Below are 15,455 nucleotides of genomic sequence, written 5' to 3' on the forward strand. Positions count from 1 at the left end.
ACTATATCCTGCTCTAGTAATTTGGATGGGGAGATTCCCGGCACGATTAATAATAATAACAATAATTTATTATTTATACCCCGCCCATCTGGCTGAGTTTCCCCAGCTACTCTGGGCAGCTTCCAATCAAGTGTTCAAAACAATACAGCATTAAATATTAAAAACTTCCCCGAACAGGGCTGCCTTCAGATGTCTTTTAAAGAGAAGATAGCTGCTTATTTCCTTCACATCTGAAGGGAGGGCGTTCCACAGGGCGGGCGCCACTACCGAGAAAGCCCTCTGTCTGGTTCCCTGTAACCTCACTTCTTGCAGGGAGGGAACCGCCAGAAGGCCCTCAGAGCTGGACCTCAGTGTCCGGGCTGAACGATGGGGGTGGAGACACTCCTTCAGGTATACTGGGCCAAGGCCTTTTAGGGCTTTAAAGGTCAGCACCAACACTTTGAATCGTGCTCGGAAACGTACTGGGAGCCAATGCAGATTATCTCAGGACCGGTGTTATGTGGTCCCGGCGGCCACTCCCAGTCACCAGTCTAGCTGCCGCATTCTGGATTAACTGCAGTTTCCGGGTCACCTTCAAAGGGAGCCCCACGTAGAGCGCACGTAGATGATTAAAGCTAGAAACTTTCTTCCATCCGGTGAACCGGACCCTCTTCCTTTATTGGCCTTTATTCAACTCGCAACTGGTCCAGAATTTGCACCAACTCTGCTTCTTCAAATCATAAAAAGTTAAAAGGTAAAGGACCCCTGGACAGTTAAGTCCAGTCAAAGGCGACTATGGGGTTGCGACGCTCAGCTCGCTTTCAGGCCGAGGGAGCTGGCGTTTGTGTCTGCGAAGCTTGCAAGGTTGACCTGAACGCAGACCCTCCAAATGTCTCTATTTTTGAGAGACACTCCCGGATTCAAAGTAGCCGCAACGGTTCCTGATTTGATCCCAGGATGCCCCAATTTTCCTTTGGACATTCCTGTGTCCAGGATTTTGTGCTTTCAAATAAATAAATAAAAAGGATGCCTGGACGCTTAAGTCCAGCCAAAGGCGACTACGGGATTGCAGCACTCATCTCGCTTTCAGGCCAAGGGAGCTGGCATTTGTCCGCAGACAGCTTTCTGGGTCATGTGGCCAGCAGGACTAAACCACTTCTGGTGCAACAGGACACCATGATGGAAACCAGAGCGCACGGAAATGCCATTTACCTTCCCACCAGAGCGGTACCTATTTATCTATTTGCACTTTGATGTGCTTTCAAACTGCTAGGTTGGCAGGAACTGAGACAGAGCAACAGGAGCTCACCCCGTCACGGGGATTCGAACCGCCGACCTTCCGATCGGCAAGCCCAAGAGGCTCAGGGGTTTAGACCGCTGCGCCACCCGTGTCTCGTTATGGGATACAGATGCCCGTGTCCCGTTATTCAAATCATTTGGTGGAATAGACGTGTGCAATCAGCAATATGAATGGCATTGCGCTCCTGAACTCCTTGCAGTGGCTTCATATATATGTTAAACAGACTTGCAAGTTGTGATGGCCGTATGGCGGATGCCCAACCAGCTGAGCAGATGAAACCACAGATACAGACTTTAAAGTGAGCTTGGGCAAATTTCTGGAGGAGGCACAGAAGTCTGGGTAGATTTGAACCATCATTGCAGTGGAACCTCCAGGTTTGAAAGCAAAAATCATAGACAAAGGTTCTGAAATTGCATCCACAAGGTCCTTTAGTATGCATGGATGCAGCTCATAAGGCCCTAGTAAAAAGTAAAGGGACCCCTGACCCTTAGGTCCAGTCGTGGCTGACTCTGGGGTTGCGGCGCTCATCTCGCTTTACTGGCCGAGGGAGCCGGCGTACAGCTTCCGGGTCATATGGCCAGCAGGACTAAGCCGCTTCTGGCGAACCAGAGCAGCGCACGGAAATGCCGTTTACCTTCCCGCTGGAGCGGTACCTATTTATCTACTTGCACTTTGACGTGCTTTTGAACTGCTAGGTTGGCAGGAGCAGGGACCGAGCAACGGGAGCTCACCCTGTCGCGGGGATTCGAACCGCCGACCTTCCGATCGGCAAATCCTAGGCTCTGTGGTTTAACCCACAGCGCCACCTGTGTCCCTAAGAGCCCTGGAGATTTGAATAAGCCCGAGACAAAGTAGCTGTTGAGCAGTTCCGCTTTTTCTCTGTCACCCAATAACATTTCTCTGTGTTCCCCACAAAGGTAAGATTGTTTGATTTGATTTCCCCACCTTGTTCCAAATCACTCACCCCTTCTTCCTTGGCGGTGGGTGGAAAGGTGTCATTTTGTGGCCAAAACAACTTAGGCCAGCCCTGCTCTAACCACTACACCACCCTGCCACCAGCCAACCAATGCTTCCTAGTGCTGCAGCCCCCAGCAAATTTACATGAGCCCCCAACTCCCTCCGAAAGGAGCCCCTTCCTCCTGAGCCAAGAAGGATGCTTGGAGCCACCAAAACGAAGACAGCGTGTCTCGCCCCCCCCAGCCCACAGCCAAATTTAAGTCCCATTAAGAATAATTAGAGCCAGGTGTGCCCACTTGAATAAAATATCGGGGGGGGGGGAGAGAGAGAGAGAGAGCAGGTAAGCCTCACCCCACATAATTGATCACACGATGCGGTGCACGCAGACCATTTGAATGGCAGTTCCTATTAACTTTGTTGTTGTTTAGTCGTGTCCGCCTCTTTGTGACCCCCTGGACCAGAGCACGCCAGACACTCCGGTCTTCCACTGCCTCCCTCATGTTTGTAGCTTCAAGTACACTGTCCAACCATCTTGTCCCCTTCTCCTTGTGCCCTCCATCTTTCCCAACATCAGGGTCTCTTCCAGGATGTCTTCTCTTCTCATGAGGTGGCCAAAGTATTGGAGCCTCGGCTTCAGGATCTGTCCTTCCAGTGAGCACTCAGGGCTGATTTCCTTCAGAATGGAGAGGTTTGATCTTCTTGCAGTCCATGGGACTCTCAAGAGTCTCCTCCAGCACCAGAATTCAAAAGCATCCATTCTTCGGCGATCAGCCTTCTTTATGGTCCAGCTCTCACTTCCATACATCACTACTGGGGAAACCAGAGCTTTAACTATACGGACCTTTGTCGGCAAGGTGATGTCTCTGCTTTTTAAGATGCTGTCTAGGTTTGTCATTGCTTTTCTCCCAAGAAGCAGGCGTCTTTTAATTTCGTGACTGCTGCCACCATCTGCAGTGATCATGGAACCCAAGAAAGTGAAATCTCTCACTGCCTCCATTTCTTCCCCTTCTATTTGCCAGGAGGTGATGGGACCAGTGGCCATGATCTTAGCTTTTTTTGATGTTGAGCTTCAGAGCATATTATCCTTTGTGGCGAAGGGGCTTGAATAACTCAGAGAAGCTATGAGCCATAGAGGGACAGGTCATAGTGGAGAGTTTTGACCAAACGTGATCCACCTGGAGCAGGAACCAGCAAGCCACTCCAGTATCCCTGCCAAGAAAACTCCATGGACAAAGACAACAGGCCATCAACTCCCCCCCCCTTAAATATTTTATTGGGGGGGGGGTTGAAGGGATGCTTGCCCTAGGAGTTGGCTCCTATAATTACAGCCCCCTCCTCGCAGCAGAGACATCCTTAAAGGAGCCTTCTAGATTCGCAGAAAGGGAAGAACCCCCCCAATTTGCAATTTAACCCTTGCAAGCCTCCCAGGCTCTTGCGCTCAGACCCCATCCCCGCCCCAGGACCCTCTCATTGTGTTAACACCCCATGAATGAAGTTAGCCCCCCCCTCCGGCCCCAGCCCCCTCCAGGCTCCCAGCCAGAGGGGGAAGGGGCTTTGGAATGCGTTGATAAAGGGGGGGCCCCCGCCGCCGCTTGGCGTTTGAGAGCAGCGATTGGCTGGTGGGAGGGGGCGGGGGCGGAGCCTCTAGGAACAGATGTGCGGGGGGGGGGAGGCGGGACAGAGTACGAATCAGTGAAAGTTTGTAGCAGGTTTTTTTAATGCAAGTTTTTCTAGCTGAACCCGGAGAAGCGCGCGCAGACGGGTAAAGAAAATTGGGGTGGGGGCGCCCGTAAAATACGAGGTAGCGATTGGGGGGAGCCGTATGGTGAGGGAAGAGATCTCAAATAATAGGGGGTAATCTAGAGGGGGGGAGAGATCTGGGGTGCCAGGAGAAGCGGTGCTAGAAAGGAATTCAGGATGAGGACGAAGAGAGCTGCGGGGGAGGGTATTTTTTTTGGGATGGGGGGAGGTGAAGCTCAATAAAGAGGGTGGTGTTTGGTAGGGTGAATTTGGGGAGGGCTGTTTGTGGAAGTAAAAACTGGGGGCGGGGTACCATTGTATTGTGGGGGACTTATGGAGTGGGGGCCCCCGAAAGTTGGAGAAGGAATTTATCTTGTTTTCTTAGGGGTTAAGAGGCCGAGATTTGAGGGGCTGCTATGATGGAGATAGGCTGATTGGGGGGGGTGGATAATTTTTGGGGGGGCAGCATACAGAAAAGATCTGGGCTAGGAAGAGAATAGTGTTGGTTGGGGGTCCTTCGAGGTTTGGGGGTTCACCGCTTGAGTCTTGGGGTGTCGGTGTGGGGTTGATTTGGAGAGGGGGGATGTGTGGGGCGGGCAGGATCTGGGGTGGCAGAAAATGTGGGTGCTGTTTAGCCCAGATGGGGGCCCACCTTGGCTGGGGCGCTGGGGGGTTAAAAGCAACAAATCAAACATGGGAGGGTTGTTCTTGGAATGGGGAGTCGGTGACAGATTTGGGGGGGGTTGCAACCCCGCTCCCCACTTTTGCTGTACTTTTAAGGCATCAAACAGAAAACCCTCCTCAACAGGATTTTTTGCCGGTTTTTTGGGGGGGGGCAAAAGAGAGGCCGAGAGAGATCAGATCCCTGTTTTTGGCCAGAACCCTTCCTAAGAAGTGGGGAAATCCTTGTATTTTGGATCTATAGGAGGGGGGGCTGCATTTATTTCCTCCTCAGCATTTGGGGGCAAGAGAAAGAGGTCAAGTGCTTGGAGGTGGAAGACAGCTCCATTTATGCCATAGGTAAGGGTAATGGGACCCCTGAACATTAGGTCCAGTCTTGGCTGACTCTGGGGTTGCGGCGCTCATCTCGCTTTACTGGCCGAGGGAGCCAGCGTGCAGCTTCCGGGTATGTGGCCAGCATGACTAAGCCGCTTCTGGCGAACCAGAGCAGCGCACGGAAATGCCGTTTACCTTCCCGCTGGAGCGGTACCTATTTATCTACTTCCACTGACGTGCTTTCGAACTGCTAGGTTGGCAGGAGCAGGGACCGAGCAACGGGAGCTCACCCCGTCGTTGTGCGGATTCGAACCGCCAACCTTCTGATCGGCAAGTCCTAGGCTCTGTGGCTTAACCCACAGCGCCACCCGCGTCCCTCCTATGAATTCAATAAGTAAAAATAAATAAATAGATTCTGGGGGCGGGGGGTTGAAATGTCAGGAAGCAGTCGCATTGGGGAAGGGGCCAGGCAATTCTTCAAGGATGCCAGGTCATGCCTTTGCTGTCTTCTTTCCAGACACCCTCGCCCGTTGCTCGTCCGCTCTCCCTACCATGGCAACCACAAGGAGCCCTGCCAGCCCCTGTCAGCTGAAGGAGTTTGACAGCGTCCAAGATTCCCTTGCCAATATCATCGGCCAGCTCCGAGACATTGACCCGAGCCACCTCTCTTTCTCGCCATTTCTGGACCTTGACACCCAGATTTCAATGGCGCCCGTCTCGGACAGCCCTGAATCGTCTCTGGAGGAGCTGCATTCTACTGAAACAGAGGAGGGAGGAGAAGAAGGAGAAGAAGAAGAAGAAGGAGAAGAGGAGGAAGAAGGGATGACCTCTCCCAGACCTCTCCCTGGCCAAGCCTTCCCAGACCCTCTGGGTCAACCCAGGCTCCCTCCTCCACAGGCCCCAGAAGAGAGCGACGTGGAGCAGCCCCCCATGCCTGGGGCCGACACTGTGGCCCCCCGCTTGCCCAAAGAGACGTCCTTTTTGGACTCCGTCCACGTCGTGCCACGCTGCCCCCTTCCTGATCCCAAGCAAAGGTCAGAAGGCGGCCAAACCGGGACCCTCACGCCGACCAGTCTGCCTCCCTGCGAACACCAGACCTGGCTGGACATGGGAGATGGTGCATGCCCGGTTTTGCACCATGGCTCCTCAGGAGAGCTGACCGCCCGCTTGGAGGGCAGCGGGGGGCGCCAGCCCTGCTCCAGCGAGCGCATGAAAGCCGTGGCCTCGGCCTTCGTCGCCCTCCTCCTGGCTCCGTGGTTCCTCTATGGAAGCTACTACTTCCTTCCGCTGCCAGCCCCTGCCTGCCCGGATCTTGCCGGCCGGATCGCCTTGGCTCTTCGCTGCCTGCCGGTCGCTGGGCTGCCTATTCTCCTCGGTAAAAGATGTGTGTTTTGGGGGGTTGGGGGAGCAGCAAACAGAAGGTGCAGACTCTCCGGCCTCGGTCCAGTAAATCTGAAGCAGCATCTCCACCCCCATCGTTCTGCCCGGACACTGAGGTCCAGCGCCGAGGGCCTTCTGGCGGTTCCCTCCCTGCAAGAAGCCAAGTTCCAGGGAACCAGGCAGAGGGCCTTCTTGGTGGTGGCGCCCGTCCTGTGGAACGCCCTCCCACCAGATGTCAAAGAGAACAACAACTACCAGACTTTTAGAAGACATCTGAAGGCAGCCCTGTTTAGGGAAGCTTTTAATGTTTGATGTATTACAGTATTTTAATATTTTTTTGGAAGCCGCCCAGAGTGGCTGGGGAAGCCCAGCCAGATGGGCGGGGTATAAATAATAATAATAATAATTATTATTATTATTATTATTATTATTATTATTATTATTATTATCTCCTAATGTCGCTATTTTGCAGGGACAGTCCCAAATTTACAGAAGCCGCCACGGTTTCTGATTTGATCCCGGGGACGTCCCTATTTTCATCGGGGAAATGTTGGAGGGGAAACAAGGCTGCCTTCAGATGTCTTCTAAAAGTCAGAAAGCTGTTTATCTCCTTGACACCATAATGAGGACAAGGTGGAGACCTTTTTGCGGAGACCTGTTCCAAATCCACAGGTGTGCCCTAGGGACATAAGCTCCCATCTCAGGCTCCACAAAAGCATTCTCTTTCAAGGGCCAAATTCTCTGTGTTCATTTGCCAGAGTTGGGTGGCGCAACCTTTCTTCCCGCCTCTCCCTTTTGCTGCCCTTTCTCTCGCGTTACATCCTTCCCTCTCTCTTTTTGCAGGATCTCAGCACGGCAGAGTTGCAAGGGACACCTGGGGGTCATCTAGTCCAACCCCCTGCAATGCAGGAAGCTCAGCTCACACACACACACACACACACACACACACACCCTACATCAATTTGACCCTGCTTAGCTTTGCAGATGTGCGAGCAGTTTTATTGCTGCGCCAACTTTAGCTCCCTCTTTCGGACCCCCTGCTTTTGATCAAGCCCATTTCTCTCTCCTTCCGTCACCCCCACCCCCATTCTCACTTGCCTTTTGATAACAATAATACAGTGGCACCTCGGGTTAAGTACTTAATTTGTTCCGGAGGTCCGTTCTTAATCTGAAACTGTTCTTAACCTGAAGCACCACTTTAGCTACTGTAGCCTCCCGCTGCCACCACGCGGTTTCTGTCCTCATCCTGAAGCAACGTTCTTAACCCGAGGTACTATTTCTGGGTTAGCGGAGTCTGTAACCTGAAGTGTATGTAACCCGAGGTACCACTGTAATTTATTATTTATAACCCCACCCATCTGGCTGGGTCTCCCCAGCCACTCTGGGCGGCTCCCAACAGAATATTAAAAACACGATAAAACGTCAAACATTAAAAGCTTCCCTAAACAGGGCTGCCTTCAGATGTCTTCTAAAAGTCAGAGAGCTGTTTATTTCCTTGCCATCTGATGGGAGGGCGTTCCATAGGGCGGGCGCCACCACCGAGAAGGCCCTCTGCCTGGTTCCCTGTAACCTCACTTCTCACAGGGAGGGAACTCCCCTAAACAGGGCTGCCTTCAGATGTCTTCTAAAAGTCAGATAGCTGTTTATTTCCTTGCCATCTAATGGGAGGGCGTTCCACAGGGCGGGCGCCACCACCAAGAAGGCCCTCTGCCTGGTTCCCTGTAACCCCGCTTCTCGCAGGGAGGGAACCGCCAGAAGGCCCTCAGAGCTGGACCTCAGTGTCCGGGCTGGACGTTGGGGGTGGAGACGCTCCTTCAGGGATACAGGGCCGTTTAGGGCTTTCAAGGTCAGCACCAACACTTTGAATTGTGCCCAGAAATGTACACCAGTAATTCTCTAACCCAATGGGTCGCAGTGTGGAGCCAGTGTGGTGTAGTGGTTAAGAGCGGTGGACTCGTAATCTGGTGAACCGGGTTCACATCTCCGCTCCTCCACATGCAGCTGCTGGGTGACCTTGTGCCAGTCACACTTCTCTGAAGTCTCTCAGCCCCACTCACCTCACAGAGTGTTTGTTGTGGGGGAGGAAGGGAAAGGAGAATGTTAGCCACTTTGAGACTCCTTAAAGGTAAAGGTACCCCTGCCCGTACGGGCCAGTCTTGACAGACTCTAGGGTTGTGCGCCCATCTCACTTAAGAGGCCGGGGGCCAGCGCTGTCCGGAGACACTTCCGGGTCACGTGGCCAGCGTGACAAGATGCATCTGGTGAGCCAGCGCAGCACACGGAACGCTGTTTACCTTCCCGCTAGTAAGCGGTCCCTATTTATCTACTTGCACCCAGGGGTGCTTTCGAACTGCTAGGTTGGCAGGCGCTGGGACCGAACAACGGGAGCGCACCCCGCCGCGGGGATTCGAACCGCCGACCTTTCAATCGGCAAGCCCTAGGCGCTGAGGCTTTTACCCACAGCGCCACCCGCGTCCCTTTGAGACTCCTTAGGGTAGTGATAAAGCAGGATATCAAATCCAAACTCTTCTTCAATGCGTTTGGGGCGGCCGAGATTCTTGTCCACCCCATCACCTTTCTCATCTCTGTTTCCATTAAGGCACAAAGAGAAAAACTTATTCCAGCCACCTGCTGTTATTTCTGCAAACAGAGGACGGGGTGTTATTTGCGGGGGTCCAAACGCAGAGATTTTTTCCCCCAAGCTTAGCATTCCTGTCTTAATGGGACGTTTGGAGGAGTGGACAGAACAATTTGCAAAGTGGGCAGCTTTCAAGCCGCGATTCCTCCGAACTTTGCAAAAAGCAACGTGGGTTATTTATCTTGGAGGCTGAAAGTCCCGGGTTGCAGGCAGCGCTGGCCCTACTCAGAGTAGACCCACTGAAATGAATGGGCGAGGCTGGGGTTAAGGCAGCCTTGTGACACTTTAAACAGCTGGATGAATGAATGAATCTTTAGAGTGGTACCTCGGGTTGCATACGCTTCAGGTTACACACTCCACTAACCCAGAAATCGTGCTTCAGGTTAAGAACTTGGCTTCAGGATGAGAACAGAAATCGTGCTCCGGTGGTGCAGCGGCAGCAGGAGGCCCCATTAGCTAAAGTGGTGCTTCAGGTTAAGAACAGTTTCAGGTTAAGAACGGACCTCCGGAACGAATTAAGTACTTAACCTGAGGTACCACTGTACTGCTAAAAGCTATAAGCCGTCACAATTTTAATTTTTTTAAAAAAACAGCCACTTCTTCCCACATATAATCTTGGGAATTGTAGTTCGTCAAGGCTGCTGGGCGCTGTCGCCTCTGCCATGGAGCTGTCATTCTCAGAGTGGTTTAACAATCGAACCCTCTCTTTTCCCATGCAAAACTGGGCATTGTAGCTCTGTAGGGGGATAGAGGTGTCTGGAAACTCTCAGTACTGTCACCAAATCATCTATTAAATTAGTAGTAGTAGTAGTAGTACAGTGGTACCTCGGGTTAAGTACTTAATTTGTTCCAGAGGTCCCTTCTTAACCTGAAACTGTTCTTAACCTGAAGCACCACTTTAGCTAATGGGGCCTCCTGCTGCCCCCGCTACGCCGGAGCATGATTTCTGTTCTCATCCTGAAGCAAAGTTCTTAACCCGAGGTACTATTTCTGGGTTAGAGGAGTCTGTAACCTGAAGCGTATGTAACCTGAAGCGTATGTAACCTGAAGCATATGTAACCCGAGGTACCACTGTAGTAATAATAATAATAATAATAATAATAATAATAATAATAATAATAATTGTCAGAGCTGCCCAAGGTCCCAGCTCACAAAGGACCAACGCCGCTTCGTTGTTAAGTATGAAAGTCTTTATTGAAGTTCAGTTTCACTTTCACAGCCGCAGCGTGCAGCTCTACGTCTCAAACTCTAGACCGCTGAAGCTCCGTCTGAATCTCCTCCCCCCAGACACCAGTTTAAGACTCTAGCCTTGCTCCACCTCTTCCTTTGCTCTTTCCTCCTCTGGTTCCGCCTGTCCGTCGCCCTTCCTAGACTCTTCTGACGCTGAGTCCCCTGAGTCTTCCCCCTGCCTCCGGCGGGCTTTAGGACCTGGTTCCCAATCCGGGTTTTCTGCTGTCCCGCGCGCCTGTACATTCGAACTTGGCGCGCGCACCCAGCCGGCAACCTTCCTCCTGACCGTTACACTGCTCCTGTCACTGCTTCCCCCTTCAGGGAGGCTAGCTGGAACTGACCTCCCCTCCGTTTCCCCACTTTCCGATGGAGGCGTGGTCAGCCCTGACTCATCTTCTCTCCCCGCTGGAGGAGACGCTGGTCCTGACACATGTGACTCTTCCCCCCCCCCCCACTACGCTCTGGTGGGGAAGCTGGTCCTGATCCCCCGCTGCTGCTTTGGGAGTCCCCGCTCGCCCCTTGTTTCTGGTGCGTCCCCCCTGGGACCCCCCTTGCCCTGACCATCGGCGCCCCCTTCTGGGAATCTTCTGATTCGCTGGAGAAGCTCATGGAATCTCTCGGGTCACTGTCATACTCCCCTACGCTCCCCTCTGATTCCTCCCCTTCGCTCTCCATTTCCTCTCTCCCCTGTGCTTCTGCTCCTGAGCCCCTGACAATAATAGTATTTTAAATTGATATACCGCCCTATACCTGTAGGTCTCAGGGCGGATGCAACATAAAATCACAATATAAAAAGACAAAACTTTTTAATTTCTTACATCTATATGCCATCTTCAGCTTCCAAAGATCTTGAGGTGTTTCCATGCACTGCTCTGGTTTCGCCAGAAGCGGCTCAGTCCTACTGGCCACATGACCTGGAAAAACTGTCTGCGGACAAATGCCGGCTCCCTCAACCAATAACACGAGATGAGCACCGCAAACCCAGAGTTGTCCGTGACTGGACCTAACGATCAGAGGTCCCTTTACCTTTACCACCTGTATTTGGGTGCTGTGGGTTAAACCACAGAGCCTAGGACTTGCCGATCAGAAGGTCGGCGGTTCGAATCCCCACCATGGGGTGAGCTCCCATTGCTCGGTCCCTGCTCCTGCCAACCTAGCAGTTCGAAAACACGTCACAGTGTGTGTAACCCGAGGTACCACTGTATAACACGCCGTGAACTTTAAATCCCGTTTTCATAACTTCTCCCAAGCTGTAAGTTGTATATTGTACCCAAAGTCTCTCACCCAGTGTATCATTATAGTCTGATATACAGTGGTACCTCGGGTTACAGGCGCTTCAGGTTACATACGCTTCAGGTTACAGACTCCGCTAACCCAGAAATAGTGCTTCAGGTTAAGAACTTTGCTTCAGGATGAGAACAGAAATCGTGCGGTGGCAGCAGGAGGCCCCATTAGCTAAAATGGTGCTTCAAGTTAAGAACAGTTTTAGGTTAAGAACGGACCTCCAGAACGAATTAAGTACTTAACCCAAGGTACCACTGTATTCCCATTTCACTCTGATGCTGCTGAACTGGAAACGGTCTCCGAAAAAAACTGCCCTCCTTTCTCTCCTGGCTGCAGGCATTGTTCTGAGGGCTTTTTCTGCCTTGTGCCTGGACAACGTCGGCCCCCTGGGCACTCGCTCTCGGCCCTTCCTGCTCCACCAGCTTTTTGTCATGGGCTCTGTGGACCAGCTCTCCGTCTTTGCCCTCAACGTGGTGGTGACGGCGACATTCCTCCCTCAGGAGCACCTGGGTCTCATCCCGATCCTCGTGGGGCTCTTTGCTGTTGGAAGGTGAGGTGCAGGGTCGGGGACTGCGGCCCCTAGGCATCTCTGCCCGGCCCTTGGGACCTTTCTCGGGCCAAACCCTCAAATCTCCAGGCTAGGCAACCTCCGGAAATCCTGCTCTACACTTTTCGTCCAGGGGTTTTGCCCGACAGGAACGTACCTGTCAGAGGTTCAGGAGCAGAAGCACAGGGGAGAGAGCAAATAGAGAGCGGAGGAGAGGAATCCGAGGGGAGCGTAGGGGAATATGACAGTGACCCGAGAGATTCCATGAGCTTCTCCAGCGAATCAGAAGATTCCCAGAAGGGGGCGCCTATGGTAAGGGCAAGGGGGGTCCCAGGGGGGACGCTCCAGAAACAAGGGGCCAGCGGGGACTCCCAAGGGAGCAGCGGAGGATCAGGACCAGCTCCCCCACCAGAGCGCAGTGGGGGGGAAGAGTCACATGAGTCAGGACCAGCCTATCCTCCAGCGGGGAGAGAAGATGAGTCAGGGCTGACCACGCCTCCATCGGAAAGTGGGGAAACGGAGGGGAGGTCAGGTCCAGCTAGCCTCCCCGAAGGAGGGAGCAGTGACACAAGTGTAACGGTCAGAAGGAAAGTGGGAGGCTGCGCGCGCGCGCCAAGTTCAAATGTGCAGGAGCGCGGGACAGCAGGAAACCCGGATTGGGAGCCAGGTCCAAAAGCCCGAAGGAGGGAGGGGGAAGAGTCAGGGGACTCAGCGTCAGAGGAGTCTAGGAAGGGTGAGACTCCGACTAGCAGGCGGACCCAGAGAAGGAAGGAACAGAGGAAGAGGTGGAGTAAGGCTAGAATCTTAAACTGGTGTCAGGGGGGAGGAGATTCAGATGGAGCTTCGGCGGTCTAAGGTATAGACGTAGCGTTGCACGCTGTGCGTCTGGAAGTGAAACTGAACTTCAATAAAGACTTTTATACTAAAGGAAGAAGCAGCGTTGGTCTTGTGTGAGCTGGGACCTCGGGCAGCGCTGACAGTACCTCTCAAAGAGATTGCAGCCAGCCTTCTAAAAACAAAATCCAAGTTCCCAGACCTCATTGTTCTGAAAGCAGTCCAGCTTTGAAGAGCAACACAGGAATAATGATGATAACGATGATAATGATAATGATAGTAATTTGTTATTTATACCCCGCCCATCTGGCTGGGTTTCCCCAGCCACTCTGGGCGGCTTCCAACAAAACACTTCTCCGTGGTGGCGCCCACCCTGTGGAACGCCCTCCCACCAGATGTCAAAGAGAAAAATAACTACAAGACGAATGCCTCGCAAAACGAAAAACGCGCAAGACGAAAGGGTTTTTCGGTTTTTGCGTTGCTTCGCTAGGCGATTTTCCCTATGGGGCTTGCTTCGCAAGATGAAAACGTCTTGCGAGTTTGTTCGCTTTTTTCTTAAAGCCGCTGGAAGAGGCGCAGTTGCGACGGACCATGCTTCGCAAGACGGAAAACATCGCAAGACGAAAAGACTCGCGGAACGAATTAATTTCGTCTTGTGAGGCACCACTGTACCAGACTTTTAGAAGACATCTGAAGGCAGCCCTCTTTAGGGAAGCTTTTAATGTTTAGTAGGTTGTTGTATTTTAGTGTTCTGTTGGAAGCCGCTCAGAGTGGCTGGGGGGACCCAGCCAGATGGGCGGGGTATAAATAATAAATTATTATTATTATTATTATTATTATTATTATTATTATTATTATTAACAACTGGAAGCCGTGCTGGACGTTCGGCTTCCGAAAATCATTCGAAAACCGGAACAATCACTTCCAGTTTTCGATTGTTCCGGAGTCGAAACGTTCCAGTTGAAAGGCGTTCGGCTTCCGAGGTTCCACTGTGAGCAGCCTTGTTTGATTTTGCTAATGGCGACATTCTGCATTTAACGAATGCCGCTAATTCAGTGCTATTTATCAGAATGGCAAAGGCACTCATCCGATAGTTCCGGCAAGTTCCAGCTGGAAAAAAAGCCCCGAATAGGAACAAACCGGTTCAGTTTATTGAAGTTTGCCGATCCGGTTCAGAAATCTCCGAACTTCTCCTGAAAGCTGCTGGGTGAATTGAACGTGAGCAAAGTTTGTTTGGGGGTAGGAACCTGAATGACTTCTAGTTACCTTCAAGTTCGGTTCTCTTTTGGAACAGGGTTTCCCAAACTTGGGTCTCCAGCTGTTTGGGGACTACAATGCCCATCATCCCTAGCTAGCAAGACCGGCTGCCATGGATGATGGGAATTGTAGTCCCCAAACAACCGGAGAACCAAATTTGGGAAACGCTGATTGAGAATTTCTTCTTTGCTGTGCTTCGCTTCACAGGTGCTGCTACTGGGCCTGCCTGCACCTCTGTAGCACATACCGTGGGTTCGGGTTCGGCCTCTCCTTCTTCCCGACAGTCGCCATGAGTATCTATAACCTCTTCTGCCTCTACCATCTGGGCTTGGGGTTCCTGTTCACCACCTTGCCCGACGTCCGCAACACATCCACTCCGACGCTCGAACTGACTATGCCCAAGAGATGAGGGACGAGGCGCCTACAAAACTGTCTCTGCCCCCCACCCCCTTCTCAAGCTCCCCATCCCTGCAAAAAACCAGCAACTCTGCAACACCCCTCTAAATTTCTGGGTCAACTCCAGGAGGACTTAAAAGAGACCAGCCATCTGCTTCGAAACACGGGGTTTGTTTGCAAAATCCCAGTGGCTTTGCAAGAAAGGACTAAATTTGCAGGCAGGGTCAAATGCTCCTCCCTTAAAAAGGCAAATGTTAGCATTTCAGAAGGAAGCTAGGATGGAGCTCCCCCCCCCCCTGAAATACTGAATTTTCACACGCAGGGGATTTTTTGCCGCTTCCTGGTACACTCATACCCCATGTTACGTCCGCTTCATGTTACGTTCTTTCAGGTTACGTCCTGCAGCGACCAGAAAGGGTTACTTCTGGCACCGGTATGAAGTTTACGGCATGTATTGCCTTAAAGGAGAATATTATGAAAATGATTTACAGGTGGTACATGACCCCAGTTAAGCTTGCAAAAAATTATCACCTGCCTGACAACAAGTGCTGGAAATGTAAAGAAGCTGAGGGAACATTCTTTCACCTTTGGTGGACGTGCCCAAAGGTTAAGGCTTACTGGGAAATGATATATAATGAACTGAAGAAGGTATTTAAATTTACCTTTCCTAAGAAACCAGAGGCCTTCCTTTTGGGCATAGTTGGCCAACTGGTGCCAAAGAAAGAGAGAACATTTTTTATGTATGCAACAACAGCAGCAAGAATACTCCTTGCCAAGTATTGGAAGACACAAGATCTACCCACCGTGGAGGAATGGCAGATGCAAGTGATTGACTACATGGAGATGGCTGAAATGACTGGCAGAATCCGTGACCAGGGAGAAGAACTGATGGAACAGGATTGGAAAAAGTTTAAGGA

The 15,455-nt window shown here is 51.9% G+C and overlaps 1 protein-coding gene across 1 annotated transcript; it reads left to right on the top strand.

The window, feature by feature from the left end:
- The first annotated feature begins 4,841 nt into the window (after nt 1–4,841).
- LOC128405576 (transmembrane protein 79-like) lies at nt 4,842–14,960 on the top strand. The gene is made up of 4 exons (XM_053372351.1): nt 4,842–4,996; nt 5,490–6,347; nt 11,841–12,054; nt 14,350–14,960. Exons 2-4 carry the CDS (start codon nt 5,525–5,527, stop codon nt 14,549–14,551), a joined length of 1,239 nt encoding a protein of 412 aa, XP_053228326.1. The 5' UTR covers nt 4,842–4,996; nt 5,490–5,524; the 3' UTR covers nt 14,552–14,960.
- Nucleotides 14,961–15,455: the final 495 nt, after the last annotated feature.

The sequence above is a fragment of the Podarcis raffonei genome, chromosome 18 (assembly GCF_027172205.1).
Source record: "Podarcis raffonei isolate rPodRaf1 chromosome 18, rPodRaf1.pri, whole genome shotgun sequence".
Taxonomy (NCBI): Eukaryota; Metazoa; Chordata; class Lepidosauria; order Squamata; family Lacertidae; genus Podarcis; species Podarcis raffonei.

Coding starts and splice junctions, on each gene's coding strand:
- LOC128405576 (XM_053372351.1), top strand. CDS start 5,525: ATGGCAACCACAAGGAGCCCTGCCAGCCCCTGTCAGCTGAAGGAGTTT. Junction 6,348..11,840: donor TGGGCTGCCTATTCTCCTCG/GTAAAAGATGTG, acceptor TCCTGGCTGCAG/GCATTGTTCTGAGGGCTTTT. Junction 12,055..14,349: donor GGGCTCTTTGCTGTTGGAAG/GTGAGGTGCAGG, acceptor TTCGCTTCACAG/GTGCTGCTACTGGGCCTGCC.